The sequence below is a fragment of the Hypanus sabinus genome, chromosome 29, assembly GCF_030144855.1.
Source record: "Hypanus sabinus isolate sHypSab1 chromosome 29, sHypSab1.hap1, whole genome shotgun sequence".
NCBI classification, from domain to species: domain Eukaryota; kingdom Metazoa; phylum Chordata; class Chondrichthyes; order Myliobatiformes; family Dasyatidae; genus Hypanus; species Hypanus sabinus.
The window spans coordinates 20880975-20900499 of record NC_082734.1 but is presented as its reverse complement, the minus strand read 5'-3'; the positions used below and the strand labels follow the sequence as shown (position 1 = coordinate 20900499).

Below are 19525 nucleotides of genomic sequence, written 5' to 3'. Positions count from 1 at the left end.
GGCCTCACTACTACTTTGGGTCCCACGCCTTGCCAGTTCAAACTTTCCCAGGTGCAATTAGGATATTTTGCCAAGATATCAGTCCTCTTATAATTCAGGTACAAAATGCCCCTCTCCTTCTATGGATCACCTCTACTCCAGAAAAGATCCCAATGGTCCAACGCCATGAATCCATCCCTCCTACACCAGGCCTTCCACCCCAAAAAAAAAGTAGTGGATGCAGCCCAGTCCATCACAGTAAAGCCCTCCCTACCACTGAGCACATCTACACGGAGGTTTGTCACAGGAAAGCAGCAACCATCATCAGGGAACCCCACCACCCACATCATGCTCTCTTCTCGCTGCTGCCATCAGGAGGAAGATACAGGAACCTCAGGACTCACACCAACAGGTTCAGGAACAGTTATTACTCCTCAACCATCAGACTCTTGAACCAAAGGGGGTAACTTCACTCAACTTCACTTGCCCCATCATTGAAATGTTCTCACAACCTATGGACTCACTTTCAAGGACTCTTCATCTCATGTCTTTGATGTTTATTGTTTATTTATTATTATGATTTCTTTCTTTTGGTATTTGCACAGGTTGTCATCTTTTGCACACTGGTTGGATGCCAGTTGCTGCAGTCTTTCATTTATTCTATTATGGTATTATTCTATAACGGATTTATTAAGTATGCTTGCAGGAAAATGGATCTCAGGGTTGTATGTGGTTTTATATATAGTTTGATAATAAATTTACTTGAACTTCGGAGCACAGGTGTAGAATCCAGAGTTTGCGATTATTGAGGTCCTACTTTATAGCCTTGTATTTAACTCCCTATAGTCATTCTGGAAGACCCTCCCACTATTTGAAACCCTTCTGACAAGTTCCAGTTTCTGAGTGTATTATCTCGCATAGGCAGGTGACATCATACTGAGGAAAGCAACAGCTCAGAGCAGAGCATACTACACTCCTTAAAGGCAAATTCGCCAATACTGTATATGTCCTATAGTCTGTCTATCACTGGGTCCTCTGTGAATATTTTATAATGTCTCACTTTCTGTTTCCAGTTGGAGGTATCTACACCGTGATTCAAACGAAGGCAAAGCTCACGACAGATGAGTGGCAAGAGAATTATGTGCTGATGGGTCCATATTTTGAGCAAAATGTCAGAACGCAAGTGGAGCTGGTGGAGCCACAGAACCCTGCGATCAAACACACCATTAACTCAATGAATTCCAGGGGCTGTAAGGTACCAGATACTTGGGAGCAGGGAGTAAGACCTGAATTTGCATTGGCTGTCAACAGGGAGATTCACGGCTTCCATGTTAACGTTCACTCAACACCAATAATGAACTAAAGCTTCTGTCACTTTGAGGCATTTATGAGAAACTTTCCTTTTACAGAGGGAGTTAATGTTGAGTCTCTTTAACAACACTAAGGTGGATGAGTCCCCATGGGATACACCCCAGGTTACTGTGCAATCAAGAAATGAGATTTCTGGAGCCTTGAGCTCTGTCTCCCACAGTTGAGATTCTGGAAGACTGACGAGTAGCTAATATTTGTTCCATTATTCAAGAAAGGAAATAGGGATAATCCTCTGAACAATGAGTCTCACATCAATGGTGGGGAAGCTACGGGAGAGAATTTTCAGAGATAGAATTTGTGCGCCATGAGTAATTAGGGACAGAGAGCATGGCTTTGATGGTTGCAAGTCATTTCTTACGAATTCAATTAGTTTTTCGAGGAGGTGATGAAGGTGATTGATGAAGGCAGAGTTGTGGATATTGTCTATGTTACACTTTACAAATCCCTCATAGGATGCTAATCCAGAAGATTAAGAAAATCATGGTGACTATTCTGTGTGGATTCAGAATTGGCTTCCCGTAGAAAATGGAAGATAGGCATCTGTGGGATTATTCTGGCTGCCGATCCATGCCAAGTGAACCTTTGCTGTTTGTGATATATATTATTTATTATTTAGAGAGACAGCGCAGTAACAACCGAATGAGCCCAAATCGCCCAACTACACCCATGTGACCTGTTAACCAACTAACCCATATATCTTTGAAATGTGGGAGGAAACCAGAGCATCTGGAGGAAACCCACATGGACCTGGGACAACGTCCCAGATAAATCACCCAGTTTAACCTGCAGATGGGTGGGTTAGTTGGCAAATGATCAAAAGCTTGATAGGTGTTGTAGATAGTGTAGAAGATAGCTAAAGGAAACAAAAGTGTATAGATCAGTTTCAGATGTACATGGAAAAATGGCAGATGGAGCTTAATCCGGTCTGTTAGCAGCCTTTTTCTTTACTTTCTTCCTGGTGTTTCCATTATTTGGTCTCCTGTTATTACTTTGGGCATTGTTGTAACAATCATTCGGATATTTCATGTGTTTTCTTCATGCATACTTTCTGATAATTCTCTCTGAAATGTTTTTGAGTATGCTGATCCCCATCACAAATCTTTCCTTATTCTTTCTATTCTTCGTGAATTCATCTGCCTGATCCAAACTCTCCATCAAATCCTGTTAAGTTTGGTCTTGCCTAATTGTCTTTCTCACTTTCAACGAAGTTTATATGTTCTCCCTGTAGCCACACAGGTTTCCTCCCACAAATCCCATAGCCTAAAAGGTTGGTAGGTAATCGGTTACATGTGCAATTAGGCGACGTGGGTTCATAGGACCTGTTACTGTGCTGTATCTCAAAATGAAAATAAATAAATATGATGTGTTACACTTGCGGAGATCAAAGGTAAAGAGTTGGGGGGAGTACGTAATTAATGACAAGATTCTTAACAGTTCTGGTGTACAGTGGGATCTTGAAGTCCAAGTCTTTTCCAAAGTCAAAATGTCTAACAGCAGAGGGTAGGCATTAAAGCTGAGAAGGGGTAAGCCAGGCATGGGCAAACTACGGCCCGGGGGATTAAGCTTTTTAATCCGGCCTTCAGAACTTGATGAAATTATATTAATAAACCTTGTTAACGATTTTTCCCCGCAATTCTGGCATTTTCCCAATAGATGACGCACTCTATGTACATTGACCTTTGTTGAGGTGCAGCGTATTACTCCACATTTGCGCTTTACTCTTTGTTCGGCTCGACCTATTTGTGTGAACAGGCGTTCAGCATCATGAACGTCAAGAAAGCCAGCCACAGATCCAAGTTAACTGACCAACACCTCAGATCCATCCTGAGAATCACCACAACAAAACTAAATCCAGACTTTGATGCGCTGGCTAAAAAGGGAGACCAACAACACTGTTCCCACTGAAATTAAAAATAAGTTTCTTCATTGTGTTATGTAAAAAATGCATTTGAAAATATTTTTTTCAATAAGCCTTACATGTTACATGTCATTTCTGTTAAGTGATGGACATGAGTAGTGCGCAGGTGCACGTACGTTCTCAAAATAAAAAATGCGCTCCAGATCAAATAACGCGCTCCGCATACTGGCGCGCTGTCACTGTTCTGTCCTTGTGCTGGTCATTGTTGAGCTTTGGCACAGGGGACAAGTAGACCTGCATCTCCTACCGTTTTTGAAATAAAGACAGTCAGGAGGAGAGTGATGATGATAATATCTTGAAGGATAACAGAATTTTCAGTGCTTTAAAATAATAACTGTTACTATTTAAAAAAGCTGTATTTTCTTCATTTAATTTTCAGTGTTTTAAAAATCATTTCAATAAATAGCTAAATACCATGGGACTTCAAAGACAGATATTTTGTTGTAATGCATTTGTTCATTTTCAATTGAAATTAAAGCACATGTTTTCTACATATCCCATGATATTTTATTTTCTCTTATGAGGTGTATTACCCAAACACTCCGTCCATCTGCTTCTGGTCCAGCCCCCCTGTCAAATTTTAGAACCCTTTGTGGCCCACAAGTCAAAAAGTTTGCCCACCCCTGGGGTAAGCTCAAAGGAGATGCTTTTTGTACCTGGAAAGTTCTGCAAGAGGTGGTAGTGGAGGCAATATGATAGAGGAATTCAAGAGTCTCTTAAGATAGACACATGAATGTGCAGATAATGGAGGGCTTAAATTACATGTGGATTGTTGGGGGGAAGGGATTTGTTTAGTTTGGCATTCATATTTTAGTTTAATTAGTTTGGCACAGCATCGTGGATTATATGGTCTGTTCCTGTGCTGTCCTCTTCTCTCATCTGTGCTCAGCATGTACACATTACCAGCAAGACCAGTGTTTATTGCTCATCCAATATCTTGTATCAGTGGTGTTTCTGTACTTTATTGTAAACAGAGACCATCAAAGCAAAATCAGAATTATTATCACTGATATATGTCATGAAAATTGTTGTTTTATGGAAGTAGCACAGTGCAAACATAAACATTATTTTAAGTTACAATAGATAGATAAATAATAAATAAATAAATGGCAATCTCTCTCTGTCAATAAAACCCAGACCCCAGATGGGTCTTGTTTGCATGGATTTCCCAAGAGCTCAGCATAATAAGTTCAGCAGTTTACAAAATAGTCTTCCTATAAGGATAGTGACCTGTGATGTTCAGTGGGGATCTGTTCTGAAATCCCTGCTTTTTTGTCATTTTATAAGTGACTTGGATGAGGAAGTGGAAGGGTGGGTTTGTATGTTTGCAGATGACATGAAGGTTGGTGGAGTTCTGGATAATATGGAGGGTTGTTGTAGGTTACAGTGGGACATTGACAGGATGGCGAGCTGGGCTGAGAAGTAGCAGGTGGAGTTCAACCCAGGAAAGTGTGAAGTGATTCATTTCGGAAGGCCAAATTTAGAAGAGAGAAATGCAGGGTTATCAGCAGAATTCTTAGTTGTGTGGAGGAACAGAGGGGTCCGTAGATCCCTCACAGTTACAATGCAAATTGATAGGGTTGTTAAAAAGGCATATGGTGTGTTGGCCTTCTTTAGTCAGGGAATTGAGTTTCAGAACCACGAGGTAACCACGAAGTCCTACTTCCTCCTGGTTTACTGCCTGTGTGAATTGTTCTTGATGCTGAGGTGCTCAGCCATCATGAGGACATGTCTGGATGCCGAGGGTCCCGTGGGTCTCAGAATACCCAGGACTCTATGCCCTGTGAAGTGGTGTTGTGGGATTTGTAACGTGCACTTGAGGGGGGGTAGACGTTCTATCTAGAAGATCGCGCTGTGGTGGATTGTCAAACTTGGGCTGGAGTTTATAACCTTCTCACCCTGAGCGATTGGCAAAACCCGCTTCTCCCAAGGATCCAGAACCACTGTGCAGTAACTACGCTCGGTAACTGGTCCTGTTTTCTACGTGCAGGTGTACTTTGGGAAGTGGCTGATCGAGGGGAACCCTTCTGTTGTCCTGTTCGATGTCGGTGTTTCAGCTTGGAACTTGGACCGCTGGAAAGCTGAGCTCTGGGAGTGCTGTTCCATCGGGGTCCCCTGGTATGACCGAGAAGCCAATGATGCCATTATCTTTGGTTTCCTCATCACTTGGTTCCTGGGAGAGGTCAGTGAAATCCATGTCAAGTTATTCTGGGTACTGGACTCTATGTCATCCGTGTAAAATTCAAAACAAATTCATTTTCAAAGTACCATATACTACCCTGAGATTCATTTTAGATTAGATTAGATTCAACTTTATTGTCATTGTGCCGAGTACAGATACAAAGCCAATGAAATGCAGTTGGCATCTAACAAGAAATGCAAAGAATAGTGTTATTTACAAAATAACTGTGAATAAAATGTAAGTGCTACAGCACACAAATATAAAGGTACTGAGACAGTCCAATATGGGTGCAATACTGCTTAGTGCTGTGATGTGAGGTTCAGCAGGGTCACAGCCTCAGGGAAGAAGCTCTTCCTGTGCCTGCCGGTGCGGGAGTGGAGGCTCCTGTAGCGCCTACTGGATGGGAGGAGAGTAAAAAGTCCATGGTTAGGGTGAGATGCATCCTTGATGATGCTTTTCACCTTGCCCAGGCAGTGTTTATGGTAAATGTTCTCAATGGTGGGCAATTGGGTGCTGATAATCTGCTGGGCTGTTTTCACCACACACTGGAGTCCTTTGTGGTCCGATACGGGCCAATTGACATACCGCACTGAGGGGCTCAGTGAGTATGCTCTCAATGGTAAAAGTCCGTCAGTATCCTGGGACAGGAGTGAGCTTTCTTGATGTTCCACAGGAAACAAAGATGCTGTTGTGCCTTTTTGCTCAGGATGGAGGAGTTCAGGGACCAGGTGAGATCCTCCGAAATGTGGACAGCAAGGAATTTGAAGCTTGATACACGCTCTTTCTTGCATGCATTCAAAATAAGTAGAAAGGAACATTATAGAATCAATGAAAAATTGCACATGGCGAAGACAGACAATGTACAAAAGACAACAAACTTTGCAAATACAAAAAGAAAAGAAATAATAAAAATAAAACAAATAAGAAATAAATATCAAGAACATGAATAGCAGAGTCCTTAAAACTGAGTCCATAGATTGTGGAATCCGTTCAGTGTTGGGTGAAGTTAAACCCTCTGGATCAAGAGCCTCACACACAAATTGCTGGAGGAACTCACCAGGCTGGCAACGTCTAGGAAAAGAGTACAATCAATGTACTTCAACTGTACTCTTTTCCATAGATGCTGCCTGTCCTGCTGAGTTCCTCCAGCATTTTGTGTGTGTTGCTCAGATTTCCAGCATCTGCAGATTTCCTCTTGTTTGTGGCTCAAGAGCCTGATGATTGAGGGGGAATAGCTGTTCCTGAACCTTGGTGGCGTGCAACGTGAGGCTCCTGTACCTTCTTCAAAGCAATGAGGCCTGGATGGTGGGGGTCCTTGATGACCGATGCTGCTTTCCTGCATCAGCGCTCCTTGCAGATGTGGGGAGGGCTTTACCCGTGATAGACTGGGCCGTATCCACTACTGCTAACTCTTCTATAGATTTGCTGGGTACGCCAGCATGATAAAGAATTTCCTTCAACAACATTCCTGGTAGCTTCCTGAAAGCCCTTGGATTTTCCTTCACCTTGACAACCAGAGCAGTCTCATGCCTTCTTTCAGCCCTCCTGATTTACCTCTTGAATTCCTTTGCCTTTCTTATACTCCTCAAGTTCCTCATTTGTTCCTTGCTGCCTATACCTGCTAGGCAGTTCTTTCTTTTTACCAGGGCCTCAATATTCCTTGAAAACCAAGGTTCCCTAAACATGTTAGCCTTTCTTTTATTCTAATAGGAGCATAAAAGCTCTGTACTCTCAATATTCCACTTTTGAAGGACTCCCTCTAACCAAACATGCCTTTAAACAGTGTCTCCCAATCCACAACTTTCTGACGCCAATAGAATTAGCCTTTTTTCCTATTTGGAATCACAACCCAAGGAACTGCCCTATCCTCCATAATTATCTTGAAACTAATGGACATATAATCACCTGATGCCAAGTATCCCCCTACACAGGCTTCTATCATCTGTCCTGTCTTGTACCTTAGTAAGAGATCCAGTAGTACACCCTCTCTAGTTGGGACCTCCATGTAATGATTAAGGAAACATTCATGAATACATTTGACAAGCTCTATCCCATCCAGTCCTTTTACAATATGGGAGTCTCAGTCACCATGTGGAAAGTTAAAATCACCTACTATCACAACCTCATTTTTCTTGCAACTGTCTGTATGTACAAATTGGCTCCTCTAAACCCCACTGCCTATTGGGAGGTCCATAATATATAATGTGGTCATCACTTCCTTTACCCTCAGTTCCGCCCACAAGCTCTCCGGTCTGTCCTGTCTAAGCACTGCCATGATATTTTCCCTGCCACCTCTCCCTTTTTAATCTCTCCTCCTCTTTCATGCCAAAATCAACCTCAGAACACTGAGCTGCTACTCCTGACCTTCTCCAACTGTCTCACTGATGACTACAATGTCGTAATTCTATGTGCTGATCCATGCCCTGAGCACATCCACCTTACTGACAATACTCCTTGCATTGAAAGGGAGATGCAACTCAGAATATTATTCCCATCATGCTCAAACTTCTGATTCCTGTCTTTATATGTAGGCTTAACATCATCTTCCCCCACAACCACGCCACTAACTGCCCCAACACTCTGGTTCCCACCCCCCTGCAACTCTGGAGCAGCATTTGCAAACATTCCCACAGGGATATTGGTCCCCCTTCATTCAGGTACCAACTGTCCCATTTGTACAGGTCCTTCTCTGGAAGGGAGCCCAATGATCCAGAAATCTGAAGCTCTCCCTACTGGCCACATGTTTAACTGTAACACTAGGGTGGCCACTGGGAAATCCTGCTTTTTATGGCAGATGGAACAGTCCCCCAATGTACGCCTGGTCTCACCGATGTAGAGGAGGCCACACCAGGAGCACTGGGTACAGTGGATGACCCAGACTGTTGAAGTGTCACCTCACCTGGATAGTTTGGGGCTCTGAGTAGTGGTGAGGGAAGAGGTATACAGGTAGGTATAGCTCTTGTCCCACTTGCAGGGGTGAGTACCAGGTGGAAGACGAATACATAAAGAGTGATTCCTACAGAAAGCGGTCAGAGGGAAGAAGAAAGTATGTGTTTGGTGGTCAGATCCCTTTGAGGATTGCAGAAGTTACGAAGAATGATGTGCCAGGTTTGTGGGGTAGTAGATAAAGACAAGGGGAACTCTATCTCTGTTACGGCAGTGGGAAGATGGGGTGAGGGCAGATGTTGCTCTGGATCTCCTATGTTTATGATTTGCTGCCTCGCAAATCAAACCCTTGGCACTTCAATTCATACAGTGCCTTCAGCTCCTGAAAATAGCTGCTCCACTTGAGCCTGTCTCCCTTTCATACCCGAAAACAACTTGTAAACACTGCTGGCTGCTTATGCAAAACACAGTTGAACGAGCCAGGGCTTTTCTCTTTGGAGAGGAGGAGGATGAGAGGTGACAAGAGTGGACACCCAGAGATGTTTTTCAGGGCAAAAATGGCTAATATGAGGGGGCATAACTTTGCAGTGTTTGAAGGAAAGTACAGAGGGGATGTGATCCATGGTTTGATAGTTCCACGAGGCATTGACTGATTCCAAGCCTGAGTTCTGTTCTCTAAAGTTTGAACCGGTTAAGTTGAGCTGTAACTGGTTCGAAGAATGGTAGGTGCATAGAATGTGCTGCCGGGGTGGTGGTAGTGACAGATACATTGAAGATATTTAAGAAACACTTAGATGAAGATGTATGAAAGAAGAAATAGAGGACTAAGGGTTAGATTAATCTTGGAATAGGTTAAAGGATTGGCAAATTTTGTGGACCAAAGTGATCGACACACAACCTTAAGATTCAACTCCTTACTGGCAGCCACAAATCAAAGAAGCACAATAGAACCTATTTTTTAAAAAAGGCCATCAAACACCCAAAGTGCAAGGGGAACAGAAACAAATTGTGCAACTGATAAATGTAAGCAAGTAACATTCAGAACTGAAGTTCACAAGAGTGAGTCCACAACCACAAAGTCAGTCATCGCAGCAGCCGATTCAGGAGCCCGTTAGTTGCAGAGCACAGCCACAGATCAGCGCAGAGATGAGTAAACCCACCTCCCTGTCCTTTTCAATCTGCCCTGGCACTTAAATTGCCCAACCCTCAGGTTGCTTCTCACTCTCATACCCAGGCCCTGCCACTTATTGTGGCCACGTAGGTATCCACAAAGTGCCCTAGTTTCCTCCCAAGCAAAGATATGTGGGATGGTCGGCTAACTGGCCAATTTAAATTGACCCTACTGTATAGGTAAGTGGCAGAATCTATGGGGATGGATGGGAATGTGGGGAGAATAATATGGGATTAGCATAAAAGGCATACACAACTCAGTGATAAACAGTCATTTTCCCAGTGTGGAAATGTAAAATGCTATAAAGCACAGTTATAAGATGGGTAAATTATAAAGAGGATTTTTAAGCAATTGTGTTTTTATAAAGAACACAGTGGGTGCCTGGAATGTGGAGGCATTTAGTCCATGTGCAAGTAGATTTTATTTAGAGATAGTGTGGAACAGGCTCTTCTGGCCCAACTCTAGCCCTGGCCTTATCACAGAACGATTTACAATGACCAATTAACCTACCGACCGGTATGTCTTTGGACTGTGGGAGGAAACCAGGGCACCCAGAAGAAACCCACACTCTCAAGGGAAGGACGTACAAACTTCCTACAAGATCAGCAGAATTGAACTCTGAACTTTGACGCCACAAGCTCTAATAGTGTCACACTAACCACTATGCTACACACAGATGTACAGCTTAAATTCGTATCATGGTTGGCATAGACACCATGGCCCTAATTTCTAGAGAAGTTGTCAGCGTTCCCCTGGTAACCGCTGCTCCTGAGATGCGCTGGCTGATGTACACCAGCTGATGACTTTGAATAATTCTGTAACGGTGTTTTCTGTCCGTGTCTAACACAAAGCATTTGCATTTCAGTTTGTTTCCCAGTGCAAGGAGAATTGTCCATTTATCATCACTCATTTCCACGAGTGGCAATCTGGTATTGGTCTGATCATGTGCAGATACCGCAAGATTCCTGTGGCCACCATCTTTACAACACACGCCACGCTGCTGGGACGGTACCTGTGTGCTGGGAATGCCGATTTCTACAACAACCTTTCAAACGTGCGTAAGCATCCTTCCACTTCTGTTCTGAACTCTGGCCAGTATCCTGAATCGTGCAATATTCCTCTGGTTTCACTCTGAATCAGGTGTAATATCATGAAATTTGTTATTCTGTGGCAGCAGTACGTTGCAATACATAAAAAGACTATAAATTACAATAAGAAATATATTTAAAGAATTAATTTAAATAAAACACACACAAAAAGGTTGGAGGAACTCAGCAGGTCAGGCAGCGTCTATGGGACTGAATGAACAGCCAACATTTGGGGCCGAGACCCTTCTCCAGGACTGGAAAGGAAGAAGGAAGATGACAGAATAAAAAGCTGGGGTGAAGGGAAGGAGAATTGCTGGAAGGTGACAGGTGAAGCCAGGAGAGTGGGAAAGGTAAAGGGCTGGAGAGGAAGGAATCGAAGAGGAGAGAGGACAACAGGAGAAAAGGAAGGAGGAAGAGATCTGGGGGAAGTGAAGGGTAATTGAGAAGAGGAAGGGGGCTAGAGTGGGGAATAGAAGAGGGGAGGGGGAGGGAAAATATTTCTTTTAACGGAAGGAGAAATAAATATTCATTCTATTAAGTTGGAGGCTACCCAGATGGAATAGTGAGGTAGTGCTCATGGGTTGGTTCATTGTCTGTTCAAAAATCTGGTGGTGGAAGAGAAGTTGTAACTAAAATGCTCTGAGGCTCCTTTGGGCCCTCATACATCCTCTCTGATGGTAGAAGTAAGAAGAGAGCATATCCTGGGTGACAGATGCCAACTTTTTGAGGCATCGCCCTTTGAAGGAGCCCTCGGTGCTGGGGAGGCTAGTGTCCAACCCTCTACGGCTTTGGCAAGTTCAAGTTCAATCATCATGTACACAGATAAACAGATCAACGTCCTTCTGGGACCAAGGTCCAAAATACAAAGTGTATATCACATACAGCAGATAAAATAATATGAACACAGGAACATTAACGTTCTGTAGATTTGCAAGTTAACATAGTGTATATACGATATAGAGTTAAACATACAACAGTATAACAGATAATGTGCCCTGGATGGTAGCCTGGGTAAAGAAGCTGTTACCCCCCCTTGTTCTTTTCCTGTGGCATGTTCTGCCTGACAGTAGGAAGTCAAAGAGGCGGGCGGGAGGGATTCTTGACAATGCTGAGGGTGCTGCGAGTGCAGAGCTTCTGATACGTGTTCTGGATGGTGGGAGGGGGGCTGCGTGTGGGGGAGAGACCCATTGATTCTCTCAGCAGTCCTCACAATCCGTTGCAGGGTTTTGCGGTCTTGTTATTCCCATACAAGTCGGTAATGAAGCTGGTTAGGACACTCTCGATGGTGTTCTGGTAGAATACACTTAGAATGGAGGCGAGGAGCCTCACTCGACTCAATCTTCTCCAGAAATAGAGGCGCTGCTGTGCTTGCTCTCCAAGAAACCTGGTGCTCCTGACTCTCTCTCCATGGAGGAGAGGTTGATGTGCAGTAGAGAATGGTCAGCCTGAAGTCCTTAGTCATCTCTTTGCTCTTCTCCACGTTGAGACCCAAGTTTGCCCCAGTCCACAAGCCACTCAACCTCCTCTCTGTATGCTGACTCATCATCGTTGCTGATGAGGCCAACCACAGTGGTTAGAGCTGGACCTAGCAGTACAGTCAAGCGTCAGCAGTGTGAACGACCCCAGGGTTTTGATCCTGTGCAGTGGCCCCTGACTCAAAATGTAGAGATCGGGGCTCAGTCAATGCGTTGTGGAGCTGTCCCACGACAGGTCACAGCCAGGTACAGAATGAACAAGTCAGCTAAAGACAACTTTCATCCAAAGAGCAAACATGACGAAATCTGCAGATGCTGGAAATTCAAACAACACACACAAAATGCTGGTGGAACACAGCAGGCCAGGCAGCATCTACTGGAAGAAGTACAGTCAACGTTTCGGGCTGAGACCCTTCGTCAGGACTAACTGAAAAAAAAGATAGTAAGAGATTTGAAAGTAGTGGAGGGGAGGGGGAAATGCAAAATGATAGGAGAAGACCGGAGGGGGTGGGATGAAGTTAAGAGCTGGAAAGGTGATTGGCAAAAGTGATACAGAGCTGGAGAAGGGAAAGGATCTTGGGACCGGAGGCCTCGGGAGAAAGAAAGGGGGGGAGCACCAGAGGGAGATGGAGAACAGGCAGGGTGAAGGGCAGAGAGAGAGAGAGAAAAAAAACAAACAACTAAATATGTCAGGGATGGGGTAAGAAGGGGAGGAGGGGCATTAACGGAAGTTAGAGAAGTCAATGTTCATGCCATCAGATTGGAGGCTACCCAGCCGGTATATAAGGTGTTGTTCCTCCAACATGAGTCATCCGAAGATGTGGCTTTTTAAGAATATCTGAAAGATAGAGATGATTAGGGCAGGGATCCAGCTCAGAGGGGTGATGGGGATCAGTGAGGAGAGGAATAAGGTGGGTAGATGGTGATGGAGTTAGAGGGCAGGGCGGCAGCTCCTCTGGAGGTGGAGGGCAGGAGAAGGGTGACTGGAATGGTCAGCTCCAGGTAACAAAGGCACAAATGATGGTTACAGCTGCAGAGAAAAGGGCAGACGGAGGGGGAAGGAAGGATCTCAGTGATGGAATCGTAGAGTTATACAGTACTGAAACAGGCCCTTTGGCCCAACTCATCCATGTTGTCTCAGGTGACCACATTCCTCTAAACATTTCCTATCCATGTACTTGCCCATCTGTCTTTTGAAAGTTGTTATGGTACTTGCCTCTGCCACTTCCTGACTGCTCGTATCATATCAACACACAAAATGCCAGAGGAAGCCTGCTGAGTTTCTCCAGCATTGTGTGTGTGTTCTCGTATTTCTTGCATCTGCAGATTTTCTCATTCCATATACTCACCAGCCACTGCTTGAAGAAGTTGCCCCTCAGATCTCTCTTAAGTTTCTGAAATTAATTCTGTGCCTTCTTGTTTTTGATTTCCTTTCCCTGGGAGAATCCATCCCCCTCATAATTTTACAGACTTCTATAAAGTCACCCTCGGATTCCTACACTCCAAGAAATAAAATGCTCGTTTGCCACTCTCCCCCTAAACTCAAGCCCTCAGTCCATGGCTCTTCTTTGCACTCTTTCCAGTTTAATGATATATTTCCAAATAAAAAGGCAACATTGAACACAGTAAGTGCAGCCTCACCAAGATCTCGTACAACTGCACCAGAACCTCCCAACTCTTATACTCAGGGCTCTGACCAATGAAGGATAGTGTGCTAAATGCCTTCTTCACCATCTTGTCTACTTGTGTTGCCACTCTCAGGAACCGTCTATTTATTCCAAACTGTCCCTTTCTTCGACAACACTCCCCAAGGACCTTGGATTGGTAGTGACGGTACTGACAGAGCCACGACACTGCTGACGGTGATAATCTCAGCGAAACCTCAGCTGGTGCTGGGAAGAGACGGAGTGGGTGGCCCAGGTACAGAGTCAATGTGAACTGACAGTCATCATCTTGTCCTCTCCACTCTGATTACAGAGCTTTTGACATCCAGCCTTCAACTCTAAATGCAGGCTGTTCATTCTGCAGTGAAAGGTGTGATCCATAAAGCAATCTCTGGGGAATTCAGCCTGACAGCAGCTTCAGTAGCGTTCATTTATCACAGATAATTGATGTGTCTGTGAGACAAGTTCTCTGTCATTTTCAATATTCTTCTCTTTATAGAAGTATAGCACTTAAACAAGCCCTTCGGCCCATCTAGTCTGTGCCATAACCATTTAAGCTGCCTATTCCCATCAACCTGCAGTGGGATCACAGCCATCCATACCCTTACTATCAATATACCTATCCAAACTTCAGTTAAACTTTGAAATCAAGCTCGCATGCAGCACTTCTGCTGGCGGCTCATTCCACACTCTCACAACCCTCTGAGTGAAGAAGTTTCCCCTCATGTTGCCCTTAAACTTTTCAGCTTTCACCCTTAACCTATGACCTCTGGTTGTAGTCCCACCCAGCCTCAGTGGAATAACCCTGCTTGCACTTACCCTAGCTGGACTCCTCATAATTTTGTATACCGCTATCAAATCTCCTTTCAATCTTCTCCCTTTTAAGGAATAAAGTCCTAACCTATTCAATCTTTACTGATAACTCAGATTCTCCAGAGCCAGCAACATCCTTGTAAATTTCCTCTGTGCTCTTTCAATGTTGCTTACACCTTTCCTGTAGGTAGGTGACCAAAACTGCACACAATACTCCAAACTACACCTCACCAATGTCTTATACAACATCTCTTTGTGACACCACTTTCAATGAATTACGGACCTCTATTCCGAGATCCCTTTCTTCCTCCACACTCCTCAATGTCCTACTGTTCACTGTGTTTGACCTACCCTGGATGGTCCTACTGCAGTGCATCATCTCACACTTGTCTGCATTAAATTCCATCTGCTATGTTTAGCCCATCTTCCCAGCTGATGCAGGTCCTTCTACAAGCCATGATAGCCTTCCTTGCTGTCCACTATACCACCAATCTTGGTATCATGCACAAATTTGCTGATCCAGTTAACCACGTTATCATCCGGATCATTGATATAGATGACAAACAATAATGGACCCAGCACCGATCACTACAGCACTCTACTAGTCACAGACCTCCAGTCAGAGAGGCAAACATATTCTACCACTCTCCAGCTTCTCCCACAAAGCCAATGTCTAATCCAATTTACTACCCCATTTTGAATGCCGAATGACACAACCTTCTTGACCAACCTCTCATGTGGGACCTTGTCAAATGCTTTGCCAAAGTTCATGTAGACAACATCCACTGCCTTGCCTTCATCTACTTTCTTGGTAACTTGCTCTTAAACTCCGTAAGATTGGTTAGACATGACCTACCACACACAAAGCCTGAATCACGCACTGTCTTTAATCAGTCCATGTATATTCAAATACTTTTATATCCAATCCTTTAGAATACCTTCCAATAACTTTCCCACAACTGATGACAGACTCACCCGCTGAAAATTTACATTTAGAGCCTTTCTTAAACATTGGAACAACATTGGCTATCCTCCAATCCTGTGGTAAATCTCCTGTCACTAAGGATGATTTAAGTATCTATGCTGGGTCCTGACAATTTCTGCACTTGCCTCCTATAGGGTTGTCATCCACCCTGATTTGCTTCTCCCTCTGCAACCTGTACAAGATCCATGAAGTTAGTGCCACTTTACTTCACTTTTATAGACTCTGTGTCCATTTCCTGAGTAAATACAGATGCAAAAAATATTTAAGATTTCCCCCACCTGTTTTGGTTTACCATTCTGATCTTCCAGAGAACCAATTTTGTCCTTTACTCTTGCTCTTAACGTATTTGTAGAATCCCTTAAGATTCTCCTTCACCTTGTCTGCTAGAGCAACCTCATGCCTTCTTATAAGTCCTGCCGAAGGGTTTCGGCCCAAAACATTGACTGTACTTTTTTCCATAGATGCTGCCTGGCCTGCTGAGTTCCTCCGGCATTTTGTGTGTGTTGCTCAGATTTCCAGCCTCTGCAGATTTTCTCTTGTTTGCCTTCTAGGAGACCTCATGATTTATTTCTTAAGTGTTCTCTTGCATTTCTTGTACTCCATAATCACCTCATTTTTTCCTACAAGCCAATACCTGCTATGCACCTTCTTTTTACTCTTAACTAAGACTTCAATATATCTTGAAAACCAAGGTTCCCTACATTTTCATTCTTACAGGCACATACAAGCTTTGCAATCTCAAAATTTCGATTTTAAAGGCCTCCCGTTTACCAAGTATGCCTTTGCCAGAGAAGAGCGTGTACCAATCCACACATTTCTGATACCACCAAAATTGCCCTTTCTCCAATTTAGAATCTAGATGCAAAGTGTTCCCCTGCACAAACTTGTGTCACCTGCCCTGTCTCATTCCCTAATAGGAGATCAAGTATCGCATGCTCTCTCATTGGGCTTCGACGTACTGATTAAGGAAACTTTCCTGAACAAATCTGACAAGTTCTATCCCATCTAGTCCTTTTACAGTATGGGATTCCCAGTCAACACGTGGAAAGCTAAATTCACCTACTATAACAACCTTATGTTTCTTGCAACAGTCTGTGATATTTTTACAAATTCGTTCCTCTAAATCCCTCAGGCTCCTGGGTTGCCTGCAATATAGCCCCATTAACGTGGTCCTACCATTCTTATCTGTCAGTTCCATGCATAACGCTTCTCTAAATGAGCTCTCCAGTGTATTCTGACAGCACTGCCGTGACATTTCCCTGACTAGTAATGTCACCCATCTTCCTTTAATCCCTCCTTCTCTGTCAAGTCTAGAGCAACAGACCCCCGAAATATTGAGCTGCCAGTTCAAGTCTCAACCGTACAGCATTGGCAAATCTTCCCACTAGGGTATTAGTCCCCCCCTCTAGTTACGGTGCAAACCGTCCCTTCTGTATAGGTCCCAACTTCCCTGGAAGAGAGTGCAATGATCCAAAAATCTTGTGCCCTCCCTCCTACACCAAATCCTTGGCCACATGTTAAACTGTATAATCTACCTGGTCCTGGCCTCCTTTCTGGTGACAGCTCGCCTCTTCGCACCCTTTCCCTTCTGACTCACAGAGCCAGACTCAGTGCCAGAAACTTGATCGCTGTGACTTTCCTCTTCTAGGTCATTCCCCCACCAACAGTATTCAAAGTGATATGTTTGTTGAGGGGGATGGCCACAGGTGTACTATGCATTAGCTGTTTAATCCCTTTCCCCTTCCTGACTGTCACCCAGTTTCCTGTGTCCTGCACCTTGGTTGTAACTACCTCTCCATATGTCCTATCTATCCAGCTCCAGCTCCTTGACATGGATTGTTAGAAGCTGCAGGTAGATGCACTTCTTGCTGATGTGCTCGTCAGGGACACTGGAGGTCTCCCTGCCTCCCCACATCCTGCAAGACCATTCCACTATCCTGACTGGCATCTCTACTGTCCAAACTGAGCAAACATAAAGAAGGGGAGAAAACTCTACCTTCTTTGGCTGAAGCCTCTCCTCGCTAAAGCCTCAAAATCTCCACTCTAACTCTGTCCACTCCAATGATAGCCACTGTGACAATGGCCATTCTGCTTGCCCCGCCTTCCTTTAATTTGTTCTTGCTAATCATTCCCAAATGCTGATTGGTTGCTGGTCAGAGTTAAAAAAAAAGCTACCATGAGTCACTGCCTTTAATACTTGACCAGTGAGCCTGTGAATTCCATCCTCTCAAGCTTTTGATCTCAGTAATTGGTCACTGGTCAATGCTTTAGTCCAATCAACTCAAGCAATTTCTAATAAAGACCATTGTCACCTGTTTTCACAAGGCCTATTTAAATCCCCTCTCACATCAGTCAGTATCTGTGGAGGGAGAAGCAAGCAGCTGGTCAGTCAGCGTCTATGGATGAGAAACAGGAGAAACAAACCTTCGACCTCTGTCTGTCTTGCTCGGGTTCCTCTTTCTTTTCTGGGAACGCTTTGTTGTTCAGTCGCACAGTAAGAGGTGTCTGTGCAACGGTTTTGGATGGTTACCGACTGTTAGATTGAGGGGCGCCAATGAGAGGCAAGCATTTGTTTCTTTTGCACATTCTTGAGTCTCTCCTGAAGCAAACAGCTCCACAGATGCTGTCTGACCTGCTGCGTGTTTCCAGTGTCTCGCATTTCTAATCTCAGATTTCCAGCATTTGGAGTTTCTGCTGTTCATGCTATGATAGTGTCTATTTCAGTTTGATGTAGACCGTGAGGCAGGTGAGAGGCAGATTTACCATCGATATTGCCTAGAGCGTGCAGCTGTCCATTGTACTCATGTCTTCACCACAGTGTCGGAGATCACAGCCGTGGAGGCAGAACATCTGCTGAAATGCAAACCCCGTGAGTAACATCTGTCACCCTGTGTTGAAATGTAGCCCTCAGCTCCAACTTCAAGACTGTGGTCTCAAAGCCTTTATAGAAACTTGATTAAGAGAAAGACAGCGCTGGATACTTAATGCGCCACTGTTTAACTGATTTACAAATGACAGAGCTAAAAGTAAGGAGGGGAGATGCACTATTAATCGGAGACAAATTCACAGCTGCACTCAGACGGGTCATCAAGCTGAATCTATATGGTTAGAGCAAAAAATTAAGAAAGATGCAATCACTCTGATGGGATTATACCACTGAGCCACTGGAACATGGAAAAATAGATAATATATCAGTTTAGAGAAAGATGCAAAATCGACAGGGTTGTGGCAGTGGGTGACTCCAGCTTCCCTAATATACTGTAGATTGGGTCCTCCATAATGCAAGAGCTTTTTAAATGTTGCATCTAGGAGGGTTTCTTAAATCAATATGTAGATATACCAAAAAAGAGTAGACATTGCACCTAGCCAGGTGACTGAACCTTAAAGTGGAGGGCAATTAGGTAACAGTGACCACAATTCCCTAAGTCTGAAGACAAAGATAAATACAGAACCTGCAGGAGAGTGTTAATTTCAAGCAAGGCAAAGTACGAGAGTATTAGGCAGGGACTAGGGAATGTGAATTGGGAACCGCTGTTTATGGGCGAGTTTATAATTTGACACGTGGAGGGTGTTGAAGGACCATCTGCACAGAGTACAGGACAGATGTGTACCAGACAGAAGGGAAGACAAGTACAGCAAAGTAACAGAACCTTGGATTATGAGAAAATAGTGAATTTTCAAGAAGAAAATGGAAACTTAGGTAAGGCTTAGGAGGCTAAAATTGAACAAAGCTCTGGAGGATTATAAAGAAGATAGAAAAGAACTCAGAGAGGGAATTAGGAGACCCAGGAGGGGTCATGAAAGCCCTTGGCAATTCAGATTAAAAGGGAATGTCAAAGCATTCTGCACGTACATCGAGCCACAGAAGGATGACTAAGGAGTGGGTAGGAACATCAAGAATAGAGGGAGCATGTACGTGGAGGCAGAGGATATGGATGAGGTCCTGAATTAATAGCTTGCATCAGTGTTTACCTAGGAAAAGGACATGGAGGG

General features: G+C 44.0%; 1 protein-coding gene across 1 annotated transcript in view; it reads left to right on the top strand.

Moving 5' to 3' along the window:
* Positions 1 to 310: 310 nt before the first annotated feature.
* Positions 311 to 19525, top strand: part of LOC132383105 (glycogen [starch] synthase, muscle-like) — an 84554-nt gene continuing 65339 nt past the window's right edge. The window contains exons 1-5 of the mRNA XM_059953901.1: positions 311 to 391; positions 1053 to 1234; positions 5259 to 5450; positions 10373 to 10561; positions 18257 to 18401. Of these exons, the coding sequence (XP_059809884.1) occupies positions 328 to 391; positions 1053 to 1234; positions 5259 to 5450; positions 10373 to 10561; positions 18257 to 18401 (772 nt within the window). The 5' untranslated portion in view covers positions 311 to 327. The remainder of the gene's footprint in view (positions 392 to 1052; positions 1235 to 5258; positions 5451 to 10372; positions 10562 to 18256; positions 18402 to 19525) is intronic.